The following is a 24,588-nucleotide window of genomic DNA, read 5'->3' as shown; positions in this document are numbered from 1 at the left end:
TTGAGTTGTTTCCTCTTTTCGTTTCAGGTATGAATTTTTTTTTTCAAATTTTGACAGGCAACTTATAAAAGGTAGATTTATTTATTTATTTTATTGTGCTTGTAAATACAGTATTGCCTTGTTAGGCGTATTGTAGAAAGTGCCCTTATCACTAAGTTAATGCACAACATTTGAATCCTTTCCCATTTCGAAAACGTGTTGCTTTTTTTATTTAACGGATAAAGTTTGTTTTAATATCATTTTTTCCACTTTTGAATTTCTTTGGTTAATCTCTGAATGTCTCATTGTTTCCAGTTTTTCTGCTTGTAAATGTGGGCCATTGTTTTGGAGTTTGGCCTTCGGAATTTTTTCTCACATTTTAGGTTTTTGCAGAACACCACATCCAATCTTTTTCTTTTTTAGCGAACAATCACTTAAATATTGTAATTTATATCCCTAACGAGAGAACTTCCACTAGCGAGTGTTTTTTTTTTCATTTTTTTTTAACATAATACAAGGTCACAGGACATTCATGGTATTGACCAGACAGCAGCTATTATTATAATAATTTGATACATTTGAAACCTTGTTTTCGTCAATTGTTTTGTACAAATGTGCCATTCTCACTAGGAACTCACACAGAAATGTTTGGAAAGAGAAGGAAGGGCGGCTATCAAACCTGTTTCTTGAAGCCACCAACCAATAACATACTCACATCCCTCATAAACATCTAGCGGAATGTGAACACCAGATAGACTGAAGTTTACAGGTCTTTTGAATTTTTCGCTATATTCCAGTGAAATATTTGTGATCTTCGTTACGGGATGCATATTGCTTTCCATTTCTAGCTCTTTTTTATGTCTTCCAATGTGTTTAACGTTTACATATCGAAGATCTTCGTGTTCAAGCTCGTATTTGTGAGAATACGTTGCAGCAACCTGCTCAGCGTGCTTTGCTAGGGCCTAGAAAGAGATTTCATCTGAAATTGAAAACACTAAAATGAAAAGCCATATAAATTTTAGCTGGCGCGAAATCCCATAAAAATTCAAACCAAGAAAATAGATGCAGCTAAATTTATTTTACACAAAATTAAACCTGGAGAGCTCAACCCACTAAGCATTTCCCAAAAAAATGCTTAGGACGAAACGCATGGCTGAGTCGTAGCTTGACTTTTAGGTCCCGTGGATTTTCATGCCATTTTATTCAACGTATTCAAAGGCTCATTAAATATGCCTTATGGATGAAATGAAACACATAGGCCCTGGGGCAAGGGTGGCAAATAATCTAAATTGGGGATTGTAAAAAAAAAGTGTCTGCAGTGTTTCATATATAACTAAGGATACTTTTAGGGAAGGTTGTGATGCCGAGCTAAATCAAAAGACACAATTTCACCCAGGTTGTCAAAAGCATGTATCTGTAATACGTCAGGAACGGCTGTGGTTACTATGCTGAAACTATCTGGAAATTTTGAGGGGGATTTTGAACTAAATAAAAAGCACTTTGTTCCTCTAGTTTGGCAAAAGGTTGCATCTTAAATATCTCAGGACCAGTTATCGGTATTACTTCGAAGTTTTTAGGGAATGTTGGGTGATATTGGACCAAATGAAAAGACATTGTGTGCATCCAGGTTGTCAAAATGGTGGATCTGGAATATCTCAGGAACATCTAAAGTTATTAAGTGGAAGCCTTTTGAAAATGCTGAGAGGACTGTTGAAGTCGATCAGAAGACACTAGGCTATGTAATCCAGAGTGTCAAAAAGGTGTTGTGGATGAGAAGAAAAAAACTATATCGTGGATGAGAAGGTATAGCTTAATCAAGAGACACTATATGCATCCAGGTTATCATAATCTTTAAAATCTCGGGAATAGCTTAGAGTCAAATTGATCTTTTCAGGTCACAAAGACAACATATTAGCAATAGCTTGTGACTGGCCTGGGTAATAAGTTGAAATTTTAGGCACTGTTGGCAAAAGAAAGTTGGAGGTTGAGGCAAGGAGTCTTCAGATTTGGATTTGGGGCACGGGGAGAGGTTAAGCGACTCCGTCTCTGTTATACAAAAATTATTCCCACTATAAGCTGTATTGCGACCGATAATCAATGTACAGTTTATTATCAAGGTCAATCAGAAGACACAATGTATTGCCAAGTTGTTAAAATCGTGTGTCAGCACAATTTTCAGAAAGGCCTGGGTTATCTAGTTGAAGCTTTCAGAGAGTTTTTACGGGTTGTGCGAAAGGGCAATAGGATGTTCAACTATGACTTTGGGGCAGACGGTAAAACTAAACTAAATGAAAAAAAGGCAAATCCACTTTATCAAAATACCATATTCCTAACTTTTGGGAACTGCCGGAGTTGAAATTTTCAGGTTGCGTTGGAAAAAGAAATGAGGAGGAGCAAGTGGATTTTCATTTTCGTGATGAAGGAAGGAGGGGCTAATTAAAGATGTTCTATCTCTGATCCACGTAAACATGTTTGCGCTTTAAGCCCCAACGGGAATTACAATTCGTTGACGTGTAAGCATTGGGACAAAGTTCTTAAGCAAAGAAAACTTCAAATATTCCTAATATTAACCAAAAATGAACTCTGTCAATTAAGAACAAAAAAAAAATAATGAAAAAAACTACTTTGAAAGAAATTTTCAAAGAAAACTATTTAGCTATATTATTCCTGAGACGAGTTGAAATAAATACCTACATTAATTCAAACGTAAAATGATAAGATTGCTAATAAACAAATTAGTGAAACTAAATACAAACAGGAGCAAAAAAACAATTTATTTTACGATAGGTGTGTTTTTATTTGTCATATTGTCAGCAACAACACAACAAAAAATAACATCACAAGACCAACCACGATTTACAAAAAAGAGTAGTGCTACTCTCAATGCCTCCCAAGCCCCCTATAGGCTACACTTTTAGTATCATTTGTGTCTTATTCAAAACAATATGTGTTTTGTATATTAGGCTATTGTTTTTATTTCGATAAAAAAAAAATAAAAAATATCACCGTAATATTCAAGATGACGGGAAAGAATTAATGAAATTTTTGAATTTTCTTCTTTTTTTTATTGAAAGTAATTTTTGTTCGTTTGAAGAACAGAAATTCATTTAGACCTTAAGCTCCATCCGTCTTAGGTTTTAATGTGGCTCTTTACTTTTCTTGAAAAACTTCTTTTTCGATTTTTTTGTTGATGATTTAAAATGAAAGTATGGAGCAAGATTTAGACTTATAACAAAAAAAAAAAAAAAAATCATTCTTTTGTCGAAAACGTTCTTTAAAGTTAATGTATACAAAAGATGTTAAACATGTGATATTGTAAGCTTATTTCATGCTTATTATGTAATAAGCTTACTATGTAAGCTTATTATGTTGCGTATTTCAAACCGAATAGGATATTTCCCTATGCCAAACTGAATCAATATCTCTTTCTTTTTATATATGACAAATTCACCGTAGAAAATCTAAGAAGTCAGATTGGCAACAAAGTACTTTCTTAATAAACAAGCTTTAATTAAAGGTTAATCTTTGGCCTTCTGCATTCTGAAATTTGCGTTCTGTGACTTATTGTAATTAAGGGATACGCAGCCTATACCGGTTCTGGAAATTCTTTGCTAGTTTAGGCTATCAAATGGCAGACGTCAAACACATGAATTATTTTTTTCATTTTTCTTAATATTATATAACAATGCTTAGACAATAAAGTACATAAATCATTTAAATTTTATAGACAAAAGAAAGCCAATTTGAGTAGTCTCATGCATGAGTACTTTACTCATTTTTACTCTCCTTTTACTCTCCTTTTACTTCACTCATTTCAATCGATCAGTCATCAGGTACTTATTCATACTAAAAATAGCCTACTTCTAAAAGTGCTAAGGGGTTATTTGGGCCACAAAGTTTAGCTTTCTGTGTGCCTCTCGATTCGATAATAAGAACCACAACTACTATAGGTAATACCCTTGATTACATAGCGCACAAAAAAAGGAATCGAAGTAAGCAGAATAACACTGAAATACAAAAATAAATTAAAGAAAAATGAAAAGGAAATAAGAAACAGGAAAAGTTGATGAAACAGAGGACACTTGGCCAACATTAATCCAAAAATAGAGTAACACTGGAGTACAGTAAAAAAAAAATGAAAGACAAATCAGAGGAAAATCAGAAACGAGAAAAGCAGAACAAACAGAGGAAAGTCGGCCAACAGAAAAAAAAGAAAACCAGGGGTGAAGAGTGTAAAGGTTAAAAGATTCCTGAACATAGATTTAAAAGATGAGTGGTAGATACTCATTTTTTATAATTCCAATGTGTATTCTTTAATAAATGGTTGATTTCTTGCGTCTGTTAAAGAACGCTTAGGTAGGATAAACTGCCGTAAAGAATATTGTCGCAATGAGAGAGAGGTCATCTCAACCAACAAAATTTCTTTACCCTATGCTTTTGATATTTGGGCAAAAAAGAAACAAAGTTCTGTAGGCAAATTTTTGCACTATCTCCACTATAATTTGCAATGATACAATATTATTGTTAGATCAGTAATGGCCTCGTCTGATAAGTAAACAACTTCATTAATAACTTCAAAACTCAAATTAGTAAATAATCTTCTTAATCATCCTCACTGCTCAAATGAAACCTGGTTAAGGTCAGGAGTAAGCCCGATTCACAGAGAGATTTTAACAATAGCGAGATTTAGCCAGCGTAAATTTGAGCCAACCAAATTTTTCAAAGAAATTTCTGATTGGCTGAAAAACTCTACTAAAAATTCTGATTGGCCCAAGTTAGCACCAGATAAATCTTAATCTTAGTACGATCTCATTGTGAGTGAACCTCTTTTTGGTCCTCTGATATCTAACGTAGTTGATTATTTTCTATATTCTTACCTGGACCGCTTCTTTTCTTCTGCCAAACATATCACCTAGTTCCCTCATGGCCGTATCGGCTACATACGCTCCGTCAAAAGCGTGAAGCTTTGCTTGATCTTGCATGTTCTCTTTAGTGTATGCCTACAAAAATAGTATTATCATTTAAATCTTTAATTAGCGTTTTAACGCAGAAAAATAGGAGAATAAAAGAAAATCGAAAAATTTTGTTGCAAATAACATAGCATCCTTCTGCAGGATATATATATATATATATATATATATATATATATATATATATATATATATATATATATATATATATATATATATATATATATATATATATATATATATCATGAAAAGAGAAATCACCAATGCAACAGCACAAACACAAAAAAAAAAAGAGAGACAGAAGGAGAAAAGGAAGACTGTTTTCCTAAATTAGTGATTAATATAGACCAGCACTTGAATGAGGCCTTAACCCTACTCATCCATACAATCACATATGTCAAACAGCATAGCCAAACACAATCAACTATAAAGAATAATCCATGGACAGGCAGTCATGTCGTCAATAAGTATAAGTCTTCATTTACCAAACAATAGAAAAAATAATATAGACAAATAATTCAGAGGCAACACCCAACATAAGGGCTCATCAGGAGAATACACTGGCCTATATAGGGTTTCGCCACTTTAAATTCTCTACCCAGCACAGTGTTGTGGCTACCACAGAATATCCATGGCATCCCCGTGTCAGGTATCACCCCCAAAATACATGCCTATGAAAAACAAAAACAAAACAGCAAATGTAAAACAACCAAGTAAAACCAAAACAAGCTTATCCTGTTAATATATCGCTCTTTTTAGCAACAATAGGTAAACTAAATATTATAAATTTTACCAAATCACAAATATTAACACATTGCAAAAAACCTGAATGAACTAAACAATTATAGAATTCATCTTTACCATGTGGCTAATTTTTAAGAAAATCCGCTCAATTAGAAACACAATTCAAAATAAATGGCGCTGCGACAACATTTCTCGAACCTCCGAAATTAGTTGAAAATTTCTTTAAGTATTTCTAGATAATTCTTTTGATATTTATTTAAAAGTTCGTTATAATGAAAACTAAATTTTTAAAATTTTTCAAATTAATTTTTATATATATATATATATATATATATATATATATATATATATATATATATATATATATATATATATATATATATATATATATATATATATACTAGCTGTTGGGGTGGCGCTTCGCGCCACCCCAACACCTAGTTGGTGGGGGCGCTTCGCACCCCCCCCAAGCCCCCCCGCGCGCGTAAGTCGTTACGCGCCATATTAGTTACGCGCCATTGTAGTTGTGTCCCTATGTCCCACCTGTGAATATAGATAAATATATATATATATATATATATATATATATATATATATATATATATATATATATATATATATGTTTTTAACTACGTAAAACTTGCGAATATACAACATTCTTTGCTGTCCCATTGTCTGTGCATATAAATAGATTGTTTACCGACTCTTGAAAATGCAACATATAATGGTCCATGGGAAAACAATCCGTATTCAGATCTATACCTCATGATTCTAATGATTGCCCTTGAGCTTTGTTGATGGTGATTGCTAATCTACCATTCCCTGTGTCGCCATCGTCATTTATATATCCCCTTGTGCCCCCCGGCATTCCCTTTGTAGTTTTGTCCCTGTGTCCCGGTCGTCATTTGTGTCCCGGTGTCCCAGTCTGTGATTTCTCTTTGAGTGTCCCGGGCGTCATTTATATTCCATGTGTCCCGGTGTCTCGGTCGTCATTTATATCCCCCTGTGCCCCCCGGCGTCCCCGTTGTAGTTGTGTCCCTGTGTCCCGGTCGTCATTTATATTCCCTGTGTCCCGGTCGTCATTTGTATCCCGGTGTCCCGGTCTGTATATACATTCGTTTTTTAGTTTTGTTTTTCTCCTTTATTTTTTTCCTTTTTTATTTTTTTTCTTTTTTAGTTTATTTAGATTTTTAAATTTTTTAGTTTTTTTATTAGTTTTTCTTTTTTTTCTTTTTAGTTTTTTTGTAGTTTTTACCTTTTTTTTAGTTTTTTTAGTTTTTTTTACTTATATCCTGGTCGTCATTTATACTCCCTGTGTCCCGGTCGTCATTTGTGTCCCGGTGCTTTGTTGATTGCTAATCGAACATTCCTTTTGTCCCGGTCGCTTTCTCTTTGAGTGTCGTCATTCATATTCCCTATGTGCCGGTGTCCCGGTCGTCATTTGTGTCCCGATGTCCCGGTCTGTAATTTCGTCAGTTGAAAACTTATGATGAAATAAATTTTTAATTTTTTCCCTTTTTTTGTTTTTAGTTTTTTTTTATTGGTTTTTACCTTTTTTTAGGTTTTTTAGTTTTTTTCTTTTTTCTTTTTAGTTTTTTTTTGTAGTTTTTATCTTTTTAGTTTTTTTATTTTTATTTATATTTTTTTAGTTTTCTTTTTCTCCTTTATTTTTCAGTTTTTTCCTTTTTTTAGTTTTTTTTCTTTTTTAGTTCTTTTAGTTTTTACCTTTTTTAGTTTTTTTTAGTTTTTTTAGTTTTTTAGCTTTTTTTTATTTTTTTTTTATTAGTTTTTAGTTTATTTTATGGTTTTTTCCTTTTTTTAGTTTTTTATCTTTTTTAGTTTTTTTTAGTTTTTAAGCTTTTTTAGATTTTTTTTTTTGTTTTCTTTTTTTTTTGTAGTTTTTACCTTCTTTAGATTTTTGCTTCTTTTATTTTTTTAGCTTTCTTAGTTTTTTTTCGTTTTTACTTTTTAGTTTTTTTTGTAGTTTTTATCTTTTTTATTTTTTTGTATTTTTATTCATATTTTTTTAGTTTTCTTTTTCTCTTTTATTTTTCAGTCTTTTCCTTTTTTTAGTTTTTTTCTTTTTTAGTTTTTAGTTTTTTTAGTTTTTTACCTTTTTTTAGTTTTTTTAGTTTTTTAGATTTTTTAGTTTTTTTATTAGTTTTTAGTTTTTTTGTAGTTTTTGCCTTTTTTTAGTTTTTTCAGTTTTTTTTAGTTTTTAGTTTTTTACCTTTTTTTAGTTTTTTTTAGTTTTTTAGCTTTTTTAGTTTTTTTTTTCTTTTTAGTTTTTTTTTGTAGTTTTTACCTTTTTTAGTTTTTTTTCTTATTTTGTATTAGTGTGAAATAATTCAGACGTCATATGCGGACAAACAAGACGTCACCTGATCCATCCACAGATCCACACACAGACAACTTATTTTTATATATATAATATATATATATATATATATATATATATATATATATATATATATATATATATATATATATATATGTGTGTGTGTATATACTAGCTGTTGGGGTGACGCTTCGAGCCACTCCAACCACCAGTTGGTGGGGCGCTTCGCGCCCCCCAAGCCCCCTTTCGCGCGTAAGTCGTTACGCGCCATATTAGTTACGCGCCATTGTAGTTGTGTCCCTGTGTCCCACCTGTGAATAGAGATATATATATATATATATATATATATATATATATATATATATATATATATATATATATATATATATATATATATATATATATATATATATATATATATATATATATATATATATATATATATATATATATATATATATATGTTGCATATAAATAGATTGTCAGGTTTACTGACTCTTGAACATGCAAAATATAATTGTCCATGGGAAAAAAAAACCGTATTCAGATCTATAACTCATTATTCTAATGATGTGTCCCTGTGTCCCAGTCGTCATTTATATTCTTTGTGTCCCGGTCGTCATTTGTGTCCCGGTGTCCCAGTTTATAATTTCTCTTTGAGTGTCCCGGTCGAATTTATATTCCCTGTGTCCCGGTGTCCTGGTCGTCATTTGTGTCCCGGTGTCCCGCTCTGTAATTTCTATTTGAACAATCCCTGTGTCCCGGTCGTCATTTATATATCCCGCCTGTGCCCCCGGCGTCCCCGTTGTAGTTGTGTCCCTGTGTCCCGGTCGCCATTTATATTCCCTGAGTCCCGGTCGTGATTTGTGTCCGGGTGTCCCAGTCTGTAATTTCTCTTTGAGGTTCCCGGTCGTCATTTATATTCCCTGCGTCCCGGTCATCATTTGTGTCCCGGTGTCTCGGTATGTAATTTCATCAATTGACAAACATGACGTCAGTCGACAAACAACTTCATGACGCATACAGCTCAATCCTTAGTCGACAAACATGACGTCAGTCGACACACAAACATGACGTCACTCGACACACACACACACACAGACAACTTATTTTTATATATATACTAGCTGTTGGGGTGCCCCCCCAAGCGCCCCCCCCCCCAAGCCCCCCCGCGCGCGTAAGTCATTACGCGCCATATTAGTTACGCGCCATTGTAGTTGTGTCCCTATGTCCCACCTGTGAATATAGATAGATATATATATATATATATATATATATATATATATATATATATATATATATATATATATATATATATGTGTTTTTAACTACGTAAAACTTGCGAATATACAACATTCTTTGCTGTCCCATTGTCTGTGCATATAAATAGATTTTCAGGTTTACCGACTCTTGAACATGCAACATATAATGGTCCATGGGAAAACAATCCGTATTCAGATCTATACCTCATGATTCTAATGATTGCCCTTGAGCTTTGTTGATGGTGATTGCTAATCGACCATTCCCTGAGTCGCCATCGTCATTTATATATCCCCCTGTGCACCCCGGCGTCCCCTTTGTAGTTATGTCCCTGTGTCCCGGTCGTCATTTATATTCCCTGTGTCCCGGTCGTCATTTGTGTCCCGGTGTTCCAGTCTGTGATTTCTCTTTGAGTGTCCCGGGCGTCATTTATATTCCTTGTGTCCCGGTGTCCCGGTCGTCATTTATATCCCCCTGTGCCCCCCCGGCGTCCCCGTTGTAGTTGTGTCCCTGTGTCCCGGTCGTCATTTATATTCCCTGTGTCCCGGTCGTCATTTGTATCCCGGTGTCCCGGTCTGTATATACATTCGTTTTTTAGTTTTGTTTTTCTCCTTTATTTTTTTCCTTTTTTCTTTTTTTCTTTTTTAGTTTATTTAGATTTTTGGATTTTTTAGTTTTTTTATTAGTTTTTAGTTTTTTTGTAGTTTTTACCATTTTTTTAGTTTTTTTAGTTTTTTTTTTTTACTTATGTCCTGGTCGTCATTTATACTCCCTGTGTCCCGGTCGTCATTTGTGTCTCGGTGCTTTGTTGATTGCTAATTTATATTATATTTATATTTATATTTTTTATATTTATTAATATTTTTTTTAGTTTTCTTTTTCTCTTATTTTTCAGTTTTTTCCTTTTTTTTAGTTTTTTCTTTTTTATTTTTATTTTTTTTTGTTTTTTACCTTTTTTTAGTTTTTTTAGTTTTTTTAGTTTTTTCGCTTTTTTAGTTTTTTTATTAGTTTTTAGTTTTTTTTTAGTTTTTGCCTTTTTTTAGTTTTTTCAGTTTTTTTTAGTTTTTAGTTTTTTTACCTTTTTTTAGTTTTTTTTAGTTTTTTAGCTTTTTTAGTTTTTTTTCTTTTTATTTTTTTTTGTAGTTTTTACCTTTTTTAGTTTTTTTTCTTCTTTTGTATTAGTGTGAAATAATTCAGACGTCATATGCGGACAAACACGACGTCACTCGACAGACAGACAGACAGACATAACCCACAAACAACTTATTTTTATATATATTTATTCATATTTTTTTAGTTTTCTTTTTCTCTTTTATTTTTCAGTTTTTTCCTTTTTTTTAGTTTTTTTCTTTTTTAGTTTTTAGTTTTTTTTAGTTTTTTACCTTTTTTTAGTTTTTTTTAGTTTTTTTAGTTTTTTAGCTTTTTTAGTTTTTTTATTAGTTTTTATTTTTTTTGTAGTTTTTGCCTTTTTTTATTTTTTTCAGTTTTTTTTTAGTTATTAGATTTTTACCTTTTTTTAGTTTTTTTTAGTTTTTTAGCTTTTTTAGTTTTTTTTTCTTTTTAGTTTTTTTTGTAGTTTTTACCTTTTTTAGTTTTTTTCTTCTTTTGTATTAGTGTGAAATAATTCAGACGTCATATGCGGACAAACACGACACACCTGATCCACAGATCCACAGATCCACAGACAACTTATTTTATATATATATATATATATATATATATATATATATATATATATATATATATATATATATATATATATATATATATATATATATATATAGGCATTTTCTAACTTAAAAGATTTTACATATTTGGTGATTAGTGAGTAAATTATCAATATAAATGTTGTCGTAAAAAAAATTTTTATTTAAATTTTTCGTTTCTACTGTGGAAGGCTGCTCCTGTACTTACCGCTCTTACTGTTCAGTATTAGAAAGAGCAAGAAGGGTTTTTGTTACCCTGATGTTCCTCATATATATATATATATATATATATATATATATATATATATATATATATATATATATATATATATATATATATATATATATATATATATATATATATATATATATATATATATATATATATATATATATTATATTAAACTAAAAACAACTTAATTTTTTAAAATAAAATATTAAAATAAAGAAAGTAAATTAAAAAAAAAAATTTTAACTGAAAGTGAGAATAGCAGCATCCATCACTAATAAAAGCTAGAGAATAAGAACCACATAAGTACACTTTTGATGGGTAGTCGTCTAAATTTCAGCCATTTTGGAAGACTTCATATTCTTCAAAATTCAATGCGATCGCTACCGGTAAAAAAAAAGAGAGAGAGAAAAAAAATAAGCCAGCCATCCTTATGAGGCAGAACAAAAAATTTTTAGGTTTTTGAAGGTAAAGCTTGGAAACAACGGATTTGTGGTTCTGAGGCATCTTGTTAATTTAAAGGTGCAATTTTCACAAACCTGCACCCCCTTATTTTAGGTGGAAGTTGTTTCACATTCTTTCCAAAAGTTATGGAAGCCTTCCTGTGCTAATAACTAGATGGGCATCTTCAAACTTAAAAGATTCTACACATTTTGTGATTATCGAATAAATTACTAATATAAATACTTTTGTAAAAATTTTGTTTTTTTGTATTTTTCGTTTCTACTGAGAAAGACTGCTCCTGTACTTACCGCTCCTAGTGCTCATTATTAGAAACGACTAGAACTTTTTTTTTTTATTCTGATGAGCCTCTCTTTAAGAGCAAATAAGCTTAGCTAAAACAATTTTTAGCAACGAATTCTAAAGTGGCAAAAATGTGCTTTGATGTGAAATTGACTATAATTAATTAGTACCCAGTGAACTTGAAGAGTAAATTTTAGTGAATTTTAATGATTAGATTTAAATTGAACACAATTCAGACAAAAGTTTCAAATTAAACATTTAACAGAATTTTATTCAGTTTCAACTGAAAAGTTGAATATAGTTAGGAGATCAAGGCTTTGAAAGATGTGAAAAAGAGCTTGTAACTTTTTTGAAATGTACCAGATTGGAATGAGAGCTACGCTGTTTTAATCGTCATTATAGAAAGCCCTTAAAAGGATGCTTATAGACTCAATCGTGAATAAACGTCCGTCCTTGCGGTTTCTGGTAATGAACGGTATGAACAGTAGGTATATAATGCATTTTCTCAATAAAATGAAAAGTATAAAAATAAGAATTTTATTCATTTTCAACTGAACAGTGAAATGTAGTTCAGAAAAGAAAGCTTTGAAAGTTATGAAAAATAGCTTGAAAGCTCTTATGACTGCACCAGAACAGAATAAGAACTACGCTGTTTAAATCTTCATTTTCGAAACCCTTAAATGGATGTTTACAGGAATAGAAGGACCTATCTTGCGGTTTCTGGTAATGAATGGTAAGAACAATAAGTGCAGAGCAACTTTATATAGCAATTGAATAAAAATGAAATGTATGAAAATAGAGTTTTATTCAGTTTCAACTTAACAGTGAAATAAAGTTTGGAGAAGAAAGCTCTGAGAGTTGTGAAATTTAGCTTGAAACCCCTTAAAAATACGCCAGATTGAAATAAAAAGTATGCTGTTGAAATCGACATTTTCGAAAACCCATAAATGGATGTTTACAGGAACAGAAGGAACTATCTTGTGGTTTCTGGTAATGAATGGTAAGAAAAATAAGTGGAAATCAACTTTGTATAGCAACTGATTAAAAATGAAATATATGAAAATAAAGTTTTATTCCGTTTAAACTTAACAATGATATAAATTTAGGAGATTCTGAGAGTTGTAAAAATTAGCTTGAAACCCCTTAAAAATACGCCAGATTGAAATAAAAAGTATGCTGTTGAAATCGAAATTTTTGAAAACCCTGAAGTGGATGTTTACAGTACTCCAACTGGAACAGAAGGACCTATCTTGCGGTTTCTGGTAATGAAAGGTAAGAACAATAAGTGCAGAGTATCTTTTCTCAATAGGACGAAAATGTACAGAATACAGAGTTATATTCAGTTTCAACTGAAAAGTGAAATAAAGTTTGAAGAAAAAAGCTCTAAGAGTTGTGAAATTTAGCTTGAAACCCCTTAAAAATACGCCAGATGGAAAAAGGAAGTATACTGTTAAAATCGTCATTTTCAAAAACCCATATATTGATGTTTACAGGAACAGAAGGACCTACCTTGCGGTTACCGGTAATGAATGGTAAGAACAATAAGTGCAGAGCAACGTTTATACAGCAACTGAATAAAAAAGAAATGTATGAAAATAGTTTTATTCAGCTTTAACTTAACAGTAAAATAAATTTTGAAGAAAAAAGCTCTGAGACTTGTGAAAATCGGCTTGAAACCTCTTAAAAATACGCTGGATTGAAATAAAAAGTATGCTGTTGAAATCGACAATTTTGAAAACCCTGAAGTGGATGTTTACAGTACTTCGATTGGATCAGAAGGACCTATCTTGCGGTTTCTTGTAATGAAGGGTAAGAACAGTAAGTGAAGAGCAACTTTTCTCAATAGGACTGAAATGTACTAAGTACAGGGCTATATTCAGTTTCAACTGAACAGTGAAATAAATTTTGAAGAAGAAAGCTCAGAGAGTTGTGAAATTTAGCTTGAAACCCCTTAAAAATACGCAGGATTGAAAAAAGAAGTATAGGAGAAGTTTACAGGAGCAAAAAGACCTATCTTGCGGTTTCTGGTAATGAATGGAAAGAACAGTAAGTGCAGAGCAACTTTGTATAGCAACTGAATAAAAATAAATGTATGAAAACAGAGTTTTATTCAGTTTCTACTGGACAGTGAAATAAATTTTGGAGAAGAAAGCTATGAGAGTTATGAAAATTAACTTGAAACCCCTTAAAAATACGCCGGACTGAAAAAAGAAGTATGCTGTTGAAATCGTCACTTTCGAAAACCCATAAATGGATGTTTACAGGAACCGAAGGAACTATCTTGCGGTTTCTGGTAATGAATGCTAAGAACAGTAAGTGCAGAGCACCTTTGTATACTGAATAAAAATAAAATGCATGAAAATAGTGTTATATTCAGTTTCAACTTAACAGTGAAAAAATATTGAAGAAGAAAGCTCTGAGAGTAGTGAAAATTAGCTTGAAACCCCCTTAAAAATACGCCGGATTGAAACAAAAAGTATGCTGTTGAAATCGACAATTTTGAAAACTCTGAAGTGGATGTTTACAGTACTCTGATTGGAACAGAAGGACCTATCTTACGGCTTCTGGTAATGAACGGTAAGAACAGTAAGTGCAGAGCAACTTTTCGCAATAGGACTGTAATGTACAAAATACAGAGTTATGTTCAGTTTCAACTGAACAGTGAAATAAAGTTTAAAGAAGGAAACTCTGAGAGTTGTGAAATTTAGCTTGAAGCCCCTTAAAAATACACAGAATTGAAATAAGAAGTACGCTTGTGAAATCGAAATTTTTGGAAACCCTTAAGTGGTTGTTCACAGACTCCAATGTGAACAAAACGACCATACCTACGGTTTTGGCAATGAATGGTAAGGACAGTAGGTACATAGTGCATTTCCTCGACAAAATAAAAAGTATAAAAAAAACTGAATTTTATTCATTTTCAACTGTACAGTGAAGTGTCGTTCAGAGAGGTAAGTTTTGAGAGTTGTGAAAAATAACTTGAAACCCATTACGAATGCACCAGATTGGAATAAGAAGTATGTTTTTGAAACCTTAATTTTTGAAAACCCTTGAATGGATGGTTACAGTACTCCAATTGAACAGAAGGACCCATCTTGCGGTTTCTGGTATTGAACGGTAAGAACAGTAAGTGCAGAGTAACTTTTCTCAATAGGAATGAAACGCATAAAATACAGAATTATATTCACTTTCAACTTAAGTGAAATAAAGTTTGAAGAAAAAGCTCTGAGAGTTGTGAAATTTAGCTTGAAACCCCTTAAAAACACGCCGGATTGAAATAAGAAATATGCTGTTGAAGTCGTCATTTTCGAGAACCCTTAAATGGATGTTTACAGACTCCAACGGGAACAAAATGACTTTACTTACGGATTCCGGTAATGAACGGCAAAGCAGCCAGTACATGGTGCCTTTAATTAATAGAAATGAAACTATAAACAAAACAGAACTTTATTCATTTACAACTGAACAGTGAAATGTAGTTCAGAGAAGAAAGCTTTGATAGTTGTGAAGAATAGATTCAATCCCCTTACGAATGCACTAGATTGGAATAAGATGTACGCTGTTGAAACCATCATTTTCGAAAACCCTTAAGTGTATGTTTACAGTACTCCAATGGGAGCAGAAGGACCTATCTTGCGTTTTCTGGAAATAACAGTAGTGACGGTAATGATGGTAATAACGGTAAGAACAGTAAATGCAGAGCGACTTTTATCAATATAAATGAAATGTATAAGAAACAGAATTTTATTCGTTTTCAACTGAACAGTAAATTTTAGTTAAGAGAAGAAAGCTTTGAGAGTGTGAAAATTAGCCTAACCCCTTACGAATGCATCAGATGGGAATAAGAAGTACGCTGTTGAAACTGTCATTATCGAAAACCCTTAAATGGATGTTTACATTACTCCAATGGGAACAGAAGAACCTATCTTGCGTTTTCTGGTAATGACAGAAATGACAGTAGTGACAGTAATAATGGTGATGACGATAAGAACAGTAGGTGCAGAGCGACTGTTCTCAATATAAATGAAATGTATAAAAACAGAGTTTTATTCATTTGCAACTCAACAGTTAAATGTGGTTAAGAGAAGAAAGCTTTGAGAGTTGTAAAAATTAGCTTGAAACCCCTTAAAAATACGTCAGATTGAAATAAGAAGTATGCTGATCAAATCTACATTTTCTAAAACCCTTAAATGGATGTTTACTACGTGAACTCCAGAGTGAAAAAAGGGCCATTCTTACCGTTTCTGTTATTGAAAAGTAAGTACAGAGCGTCCTTTCTCAGTAAACACAAAAAATATAGAGACAGGGCTTTCATAACAATTAAAATAAGAAGTATGCCTTTGAAACTGTCATTTTCAGAAACCCTTAAATGGATGTCTACAACACGAACTCCAATGTGAAAAAAAGGCCGTTCTTACCGTTTCTGTTAATGAATGGTTAGCGACCTTACTTAATACAAAACAAGAAACATAAAAAACAAGGTATTCATGACAAAGTTACAAAATAATAATTCAGATTTTCACGCTAATCGTCAAAAATGTACCATATACTTAGCTTTAAAGTACGAATCTAGTTATTAGCCCAAAAAATGTACATGTTTTAGGAAACGTTTAAAATACCACCCACCCACCCCCGAACCCCCCAAAAAAGGCGTAAAACTGTTGGAAATTCATTTACAACTTCAAACCATTCAAACCTTCGAACAAATTTGTCTCACCTTCAAACCAAATTTGTCTCAGAACTCTTAAGCCAGAGTTGCCAGCCTCTATCTATAAAAATAAAAAAATTTGTACTCTTGACAAGGATGGCCATGTTTCTATTTTATTCCCCCTCCAAAAAAAGAAAAAATAGATCTTCCGTTTTACGCACTGATCATGCTGAATCAGTGTGTAAGAAATGTCTGTTTTATGACTAGGATATGGAAGGTTTTATTTCTTAGCGTCATTTGGTATAAACATCGGTATAAACAGTATTCGAACGACATCGTAGATTTGACTCTTAGAATGAACTTGCATCGTCGAGGAAAACTTTTTCTCGGTTGATCAGCTTTAAATGTTCCAATGGCCGAAAACCAAAATTACCTCAAAGCTTATTTGTATCTCTCGTAGCCGCGAAAATACCAGTTTCAGAAAAAAAAGATGTTTCGAAGGAAGGCAAATGGTTTTACCATAATCACGAAAAAAGAATCATGAACTTATGGAAAGTCGAAGAAGTCATGGAAAAATAGCCATTGATACTGCTTATAGAAAAATTGTCATTGATTATTTAAGACTGTGTTTATCCTTTGCAACTCTGTAATTATTGACATTCCCGCAGAACAACGTTCGGGGACGGCAGAATGTGGACCACACTGACTTAGGAGATTCAGGCGAAGCTAGGCTTGAAATTATTTCCTAGGAAGTTAATTTTAATGCACTTCTTCAAGATACATCCTTAGAGAAAATGGAATAACTATGGGCTTTCCCGCTTAGATTCTCAGGCGGGGTACTGTGTTTTAAAATTGATACATGACCGACAAGTTCGCGGACTATAAATAAAACTATAATAAAACTATTGTTTTCCAAGTGTTTTGTAAACGAGACGGGTAAACGGCGGGAAAAACTATGATTCTCATATTGGACAAATAGTTGTGTGTTAGCTTATGGAGAGGTCTAGAGTCTAATTAAATTGATATTCATTTGTTTTAATTTCAAACAAACGCTTGGGTACAAAATTCACGATGATGTTTAACTAACCTCATTTAAAACTTTTACGTCTGTCTCTTCAAGAGCAAGATCTAGTACCCTCCTGCTTATTGACTCGGTCCAGAGATTGAACCTGGAATTAAAAGAAAATTAATTAGGACAATAATTACTACTACTACTACTAATAACTCACTGCAGCACCAAGCCGCCTGAGGCCAGCACAGCTACGCACGCTCCTCCTCCAACCTAATCTATTTAAAGCCTCCCTCTTTACACCCTCCCAGGAAGTTCCCATTTCCTTTAAATCTTTATTTATGACATCCTCCCAACCCAAACAAGGACGACCTGCTTTCCGTGTAGCCCCAGACGGTTGGCCAAAAAGGACAATCTTCGGTAATCTGTCATCCTTCATCCGTAGAACGTGGCCTAGCCATCTCAACCTTTCTTTCATTATAGCCCCAGAAAGCGGGATTGAACCACACTTTTCGTACAACCTACTGTTTGAAATACGGTCAGTCAGCCGGGTACCCAGAACAATCCGTAGGCAATTTCTCTGGAAAACATCTAGTAAATTTTCATCTGCTTTTCGGAGTGCCCATGTTTCAGAGCCATATTTGACCACTGTCATCACTGTAGCTTCCAATATTCTAATCTTGGTATGTAGACTTATCTTTCTATTCTTCCAAACTTTTTTTAACTGTGAAAAAACACCCTGAGCTTTAGCTATTCTACTTTTAACATCTTCACTGCTCCCACAATCTTTACTAATAATACTACCAAGGTAACTAAAGCTCCCAACCTGATCAATCTTTTCGTTACCTAATGTCACCTGTTCATCTTCACTTATCCCTAGCCTTAGTGACTTAGTCTTCTTAACATTAATTTTCAAGCCTATTTTAGCACCCTGAACTCGCAAAACCTCTAAAAATTCATCCATTTTGCTCACACTTTCATCTAATATGCTTAAATCATCAGCATAATCTAAGTCCAGGAGCATTCTTCCTCCCCATTTGATTCCATGGTCTCCAATCGCCTTTCCTGTGCTCCTTAAGACGAAGTCCATCAAAATGATCCATATAAAGGGGGATAGAACAAAACCCTGCTTAACTCCTGATTTAATACAAAACCAGTTGCTAACCTCATTTCCTACCTTAACCCTAGCAGTATTATTCTCGTACATAGCGCAAATCACTTAAATGTATTTTTCTAGTATACCCTATAACGATAAGACCTTTGTTAACGCTGTTCTATCAACAGAATCGAAAGCTTGCTCATAATCAATAAAACTAAGGACCAAAGGTGTTTGACAACGAAGGGACTTCTCAATTATTAACCTAAGAGTGAAAACATGGTCGACACATCCTCTACCTTTTCTAAAACTGCATTGTTCTTCCCTTAAAACTTTGTCTACAGCATGTCTCAGTCTAAAAAGTATCATATTACTCAGTAATTTGCTACCTACAGAGACCAGACTAATGCCTCGATAATTACGACACTCACTCTTGTCACCTTTCTTATACAGTGGTTTAATTAAGGTTTTCCTAAAAACATTGGGTACTTCCCCTTTTTCAAAAATCATGTTCATAATCTTCAGTAGCTTATTCCTAACCTCAGAGCCACCATATTTAAGGAACTCATTAATCATACTATCAGCACCTGGGGCCTTATTATTTTTTAATCCTTCTAGTACTGTCGCTAATTCTTCCTCACTAAACAAATCTTCCTTCACATCCAAGGTATCACAAACATTTTCATTTTCATGTATATCTTTTCCTGCAACTGTATCTCGGTTTAGCACATTCTCAAAATGTTCCACCCATCTTTCTTTAACTTTTTCCTTATCACTAATTGTGGCCCCATTTCTATCTTTAACTGGGACTAGTCCGGATTGGCTACTCCCTTTCAATTTATTAACATGCAAGTATAATATTTTACTATTATGCCGTCTAGCCGCATCTTCCAGATCCTCAGCAATTTTATCCATCGCCTCCATTTCACATCTCCTTAGTTCATATTTTAATGCTTTCTCCACTTTCTTTACATTCCTTTTGTTTTCATACGACCTATCACTCAGATAATTCTTATACAAACCCCTTCTACTCTCTATTGAACCTAAAGCTTTTTCACTAATATTCCTAGTTGCTGTCTTAGCACTCTTCCCTAGGACACCATCAGCAACTTCACAAATTCTTTTTCTGAAATTATTCCATCCATCTTCCACATTGTCAAATTTTAAACCCTCAAGTTTAGTACTCAACTGTTCCTGGAATTTTTTTCTCAAATTTTCATCCTGAAGTCTACCAACATCATAACTTTCCGGGAGGGAGTTACCCTTCCGAAATTTCAGCTTTAAATTAACCTTAGACACTACTAGATGGTGATCTTTAATTTTAAAATCAATAACGGCACTCCTATACACCCTAGTATCTTGTATTGATCCTGCTAGTCTTCTGTTTACAATAACATAATCAATAAGGTTTGCTGTCTTACCATCACGTGAATACCATGTCAACTTATGGGCCATTTTGTGACCAAACACCGTATTGGTTATAACTAGGTTGTTATACCTACAAAATTGCAGAAGCCTATAGCCATTACTGTTTTCTTTTCCTACACCAAATTTACCTAGGCTAGGATACCATCTATCCCTATTTCTACCAACCTGGGCATTAAAATCTCTTAGCAAAATCACCATATTTCTACCTGGTACCCTGTCTATTTGCTCCTGTAACTGTAAGTAAAATTTATCTGAGTCACTAGTATCTCCATCAGTTGATTCAATGGGGGCATATACTACTATAACTGATACCCTAAACTTTTTAGTCATAAAATGAGTAATTAGTATTCTATTATTAATACCTTCCCAGCCTAAACAAGACTTAGCAGCTTCCTTATTCATCATGAGCCCTACTCCCTGTCTATGTACCCCATCCTTCCTGCCTGAGTAAACAAATTCTATGTCACCTAATTTCATGCTTCCTACCCCTGGGATATGAGTTTCTGAAACTCCTAATAAATCCAGTTCAAACCGTCTGAATTCGTCAGTTGAAATGTCGATGCAATAGTCATTTTTTAACGTCGTAACATTCCAAGTTCCAATTTTCATGTTCTTTAAATCTTTGAAATTATTTTGGCCTCAAGAAAAGCAGTGATCCCGGATACCACTGCAGGATGGGGACCAACATATCTTCTCAAGTCTACACCGAAGCGCTTAAGCCGGCTTTGAACCGGACAGCAAAAAGTCCCTGGGACCTCCAGTAAGTTGGAGGCTTTGTGCAATCCTCAGCCCATCTTGGTCACAACATGGTTTTCAGCACTTGGCGATGCTCTTTTATCAACAAGAGTCAAAATCCTGCACAGACAGTCCCAAGCCTATTACCTCCAACTCATTATATATTCATGCCTACAAATATTATGCTACTATGGGGAGGCAGCCCATAGTAGATAAATTAGCTAGGAAGAGGTTTTTCAGCCCGAAAACGCCCATCAAAACAAACCAAGCCCAGAAAATTATCCAATAGTCAGAATCCCGTACGAGTGCTGTGTTGTTTACTAGGCTATAATTTCCTCGAGGGGCGCCACTCCTCAAGTGGGAAAAATTGACCGCAAGTTTCCCAGTCTTGCAGGTACCCCGAAAGGGTCGAGGCAGCCCTTTACAGAGGCCGTTGTCCATAAATCTGGATCTTACGCACTGCCGCAGTTGTCCTCCTATAGAGGATCCTCCCACAATTTTTCTTTTTGTAGTTAGGAAATTGAATCCCCCGGTTGTTTTTTTTTTTTTTTACTATGGTGATTCCGATAATATTTTCGTTATTTTTGCATCGTAGGCTATCATTTACAAGGATTTCCAGGTCCTTCTTAAGATGATTAAAAATTTCTTCTTCAGAATAAGATATATCCTGACAAGATATGTTTTAGATGTTTCCGAGAAAAATTATCTACAGGTAGCATGGGGGTACCAATTTGACTGACCATATTTTAGGTGCGGCCCTATCCTGCTTTCTAGGGCTATAGTAAAAGAAAGATTGAGCTGGCTAGGAAATGTTTGGTGGATGAGGGAAGACATATTGCTAAGGACCGTCCTTTTTGGCCATCCGTCTAGTTGAAAACAAAAAGCAAGGCGCCCCCAAATGTGAAGGAAAGAGACCGTAAGAAAGGATTTAAAGGAATATGGAACTCCTTGAAATAGTGTAGAGACGTAAGATTTGAATAAATAGGGATGGGGAAGAGCGTGCGTAGCTGTGTCTGCCTCAGGCAGTTTGATCCTGCAGTGAGCTATTATTAGTAGCAGTAGCAGTAGATATGGTAAATTGTTACTTTAAATTTGTGTAATAGTTACTATTTCTGATACAATAATAATTGAAACATTTTCTTGCTTTTCCAATTGTTCGTTGATATTGGCACTGGGTCGCTCTTTACTGGCAAGTAGTTAACCCTACGGCCATGATATACCTGTCAAGTGGCTTAGAAAATTTGCAGAGTTTTTTGTGAGAAGCTACAAACAATTGAACATGGCATCGTTATTATCCTATTATGGGTGGACTCGTGTAGCATAATTGGGGTTCAGGTCCAAAAGCCGAATTGCCTCTGCAGCGAAAAAGAACAGAAACAACAATGATATAGAACCAACAGCTGATTGGATGTTGGTGTCCTATTGAGTGTGGAGCTACAACATCTCTATCTAGTTTTCTCCGCAGTAGAAGAGCCTTTTTTGATAGTGTCAAAGCGTCCACCATTGTTTTTCGTTAATTCGATAATTCCATGCCCAAGCTTCCGACTGGCTTGGGTAGGCAACAGGTGATAGTCACCCGCCATTCGCTAGCCATAGAGGTGAATCATTATCCAATCCTTAGAACTGGTACTACCAAGAGAACTTCTTTCTCTTATCTCGAATTGCACTTCAAGGGATCTTTTGTTGTGCCAGGGATGGTGCTTCGTTTTTCTAGGGAGACTTATCCCCGGGAGAAGATTATAGAAGCTCTTATTGGCTTCAGTCCACCCGATTAGGGCAGCATATGCTTCAAAATATCCAGCCGCATGTTCAGACACTAGGCAGGGCAGTCATTGGCTAGAGAATGAATCAAATTAGCAGTAGTAGGCCTTTAATTGTGCCTACTGCGTTCAGGAGAACGACAAGAGGGGTATCACCTAAACCTTTGAGCATGGTACACAACAGGTGGTATGTGGTAGACTTTGAGTGCTCACCATGTAGGGACGATGCGGCAGCCCCTTTGATTTATTGGGTCTGCATGTCCTTCAGTTTAGAAAATGCGCTTAAGCACATTTTAGTATTAAATCAGTCAAATTGGTCTCTCTACAAAAAAAATAACTTGACCATAAAGACAGCAATTTATGGTGCATTTTATATTGATTTTAAAAGTGGAATTTTTTTTTTTTAATAGAAGTATTATGAGACTTATCATTCAATCAGGTCATTCATATGGTCAACAATATCATTCATTATGCTTAAAGCAAATGATATGGCTTGTAAAGAGCTCATATGTTCAAGATAAAAAAAAGTTCTTGTTTTTCTTGCAAAAAAGAGATAATGGCGCTAACCCACTTATCCTTAAACATTGATTTATTTGGAGCATTCTGCCAAAAGATACTTGGAACCTTTCCCAAAACCGGAGATCCTTTAAAGAAATGAAACATCGAGGGTTCCAATTATTTCTTATAAAAGCTACTAAAATTGTTTTACGTGATAGATTATAAAGTAAATATAATTCTAAGAGTTTTTTTCTACCGCCTATGGGTCATAAATAAACATTTTCAGCCTTAAAGTAAGCACTATATAAAACCGTCATCACTAGAGAATGGGAGTCCGTTATCACTACTGAAAGGAAGAGGGGTCTGGAACCCAGGAATTTGAACTCAAACACATAAAAGAAGATCTTGTTTTCTGCTTACTTGAAGAGATACGGTAGTGTTGTTAATTAAAATTTCGTCAAGAATTGATTTATTGGGAACATTCTGCCAAAAATATTTTGCACCTTTCCAAAAATGGTGATTTCAAAATGAAGTGAATCATTCATGAATCTTCAGCTTTTTTGGAAAGTCACAGCTTTTTGTGAAGCTATTGGAAACTTTTTTGATGGAAATTCAAAAGAACAGATGATTCTCCCAGGGACTTTTCCAAAATTATTAAAGTGTTTGTTTTTTTTTATTCATCAAAGAGAGAGAATGACTTTTGAAGAAAAATAGATCCAAAATGTAAATTTGTCAAAGTCAATAGACAAATGCGTCCTTTAAGTAGATACTACAAAATTCAGTCTTTTCTACAAGCACTGAAATTATATTAGAATTTTTTTCTTGAATTTCCTTATAAAAACCAAATAACTAATTTTCTTATTTTACTTAGAAATTTTACTTCAAAGAATTTACAAAACAGCGACGAAGACCATACTGCCTTTCCATATCTAATATACATAACTTAGAAACAATAGGGACGTTTTCTCAATATTCAGGGAGACATCCACTGAATTGAATTCCCCTGTCTTGAGAAAATTTTCCTATTGTTTCTAAGTTGTGTTTCTTTGAGCATTTACAGAAATTTCTAAAATAATTTTACTAGTCTTTTTATCTTGCACAATTTACAGGTACAAAACTTATGGCTATCAGTGCAGTTTTTTGGGAAAACAAAACAAAATTAAGAAGATTTTTCTTGGAAAAATTATGGTTGGGTAAAGATAAGTAAGGACTGTTATTTTTATAAGAAATAAAACCTTATAAATCAACAAAACGGATGCTTGGCTTGAAAAACACCACCGCTATTTTATGTAATAAAACAAATACTAAAAATGACCTTAAAAACATACTTTATCTCCAACTGTATTGGACGTAAAAAAAAAATGTCTCTGGCTCTCTGGTACAATGTAAATTTTTATTAAAAATGAAGGGCACTTACAAGAATCATTACCTAAGGAAAAGTTTT

General features: G+C 33.7%; 1 protein-coding gene across 1 annotated transcript in view; it reads right to left on the bottom strand.

The window, feature by feature from the left end:
• The window catches only part of LOC136036031 (voltage-dependent calcium channel subunit alpha-2/delta-1-like), a gene marked incomplete at its 3' end in the record, with an annotated part of 114,995 nt that overhangs the window by 62,016 nt on the left and 28,391 nt on the right, over positions 1–24,588 (bottom strand). The window contains 3 exon segments of the mRNA XM_065717961.1: positions 695–941; positions 4,857–4,979; positions 17,706–17,787. Of these exon segments, the coding sequence (XP_065574033.1) occupies positions 695–941; positions 4,857–4,979; positions 17,706–17,787 (452 nt within the window).

This window comes from Artemia franciscana, chromosome 15 (genome assembly GCF_032884065.1).
Source record: "Artemia franciscana chromosome 15, ASM3288406v1, whole genome shotgun sequence".
Lineage (NCBI taxonomy): Eukaryota > Metazoa > Arthropoda > Branchiopoda > Anostraca > Artemiidae > Artemia > Artemia franciscana.
The sequence above is the reverse complement of the archived record's forward strand: the minus strand, read 5'-3'. Positions and strand labels throughout refer to the sequence as shown.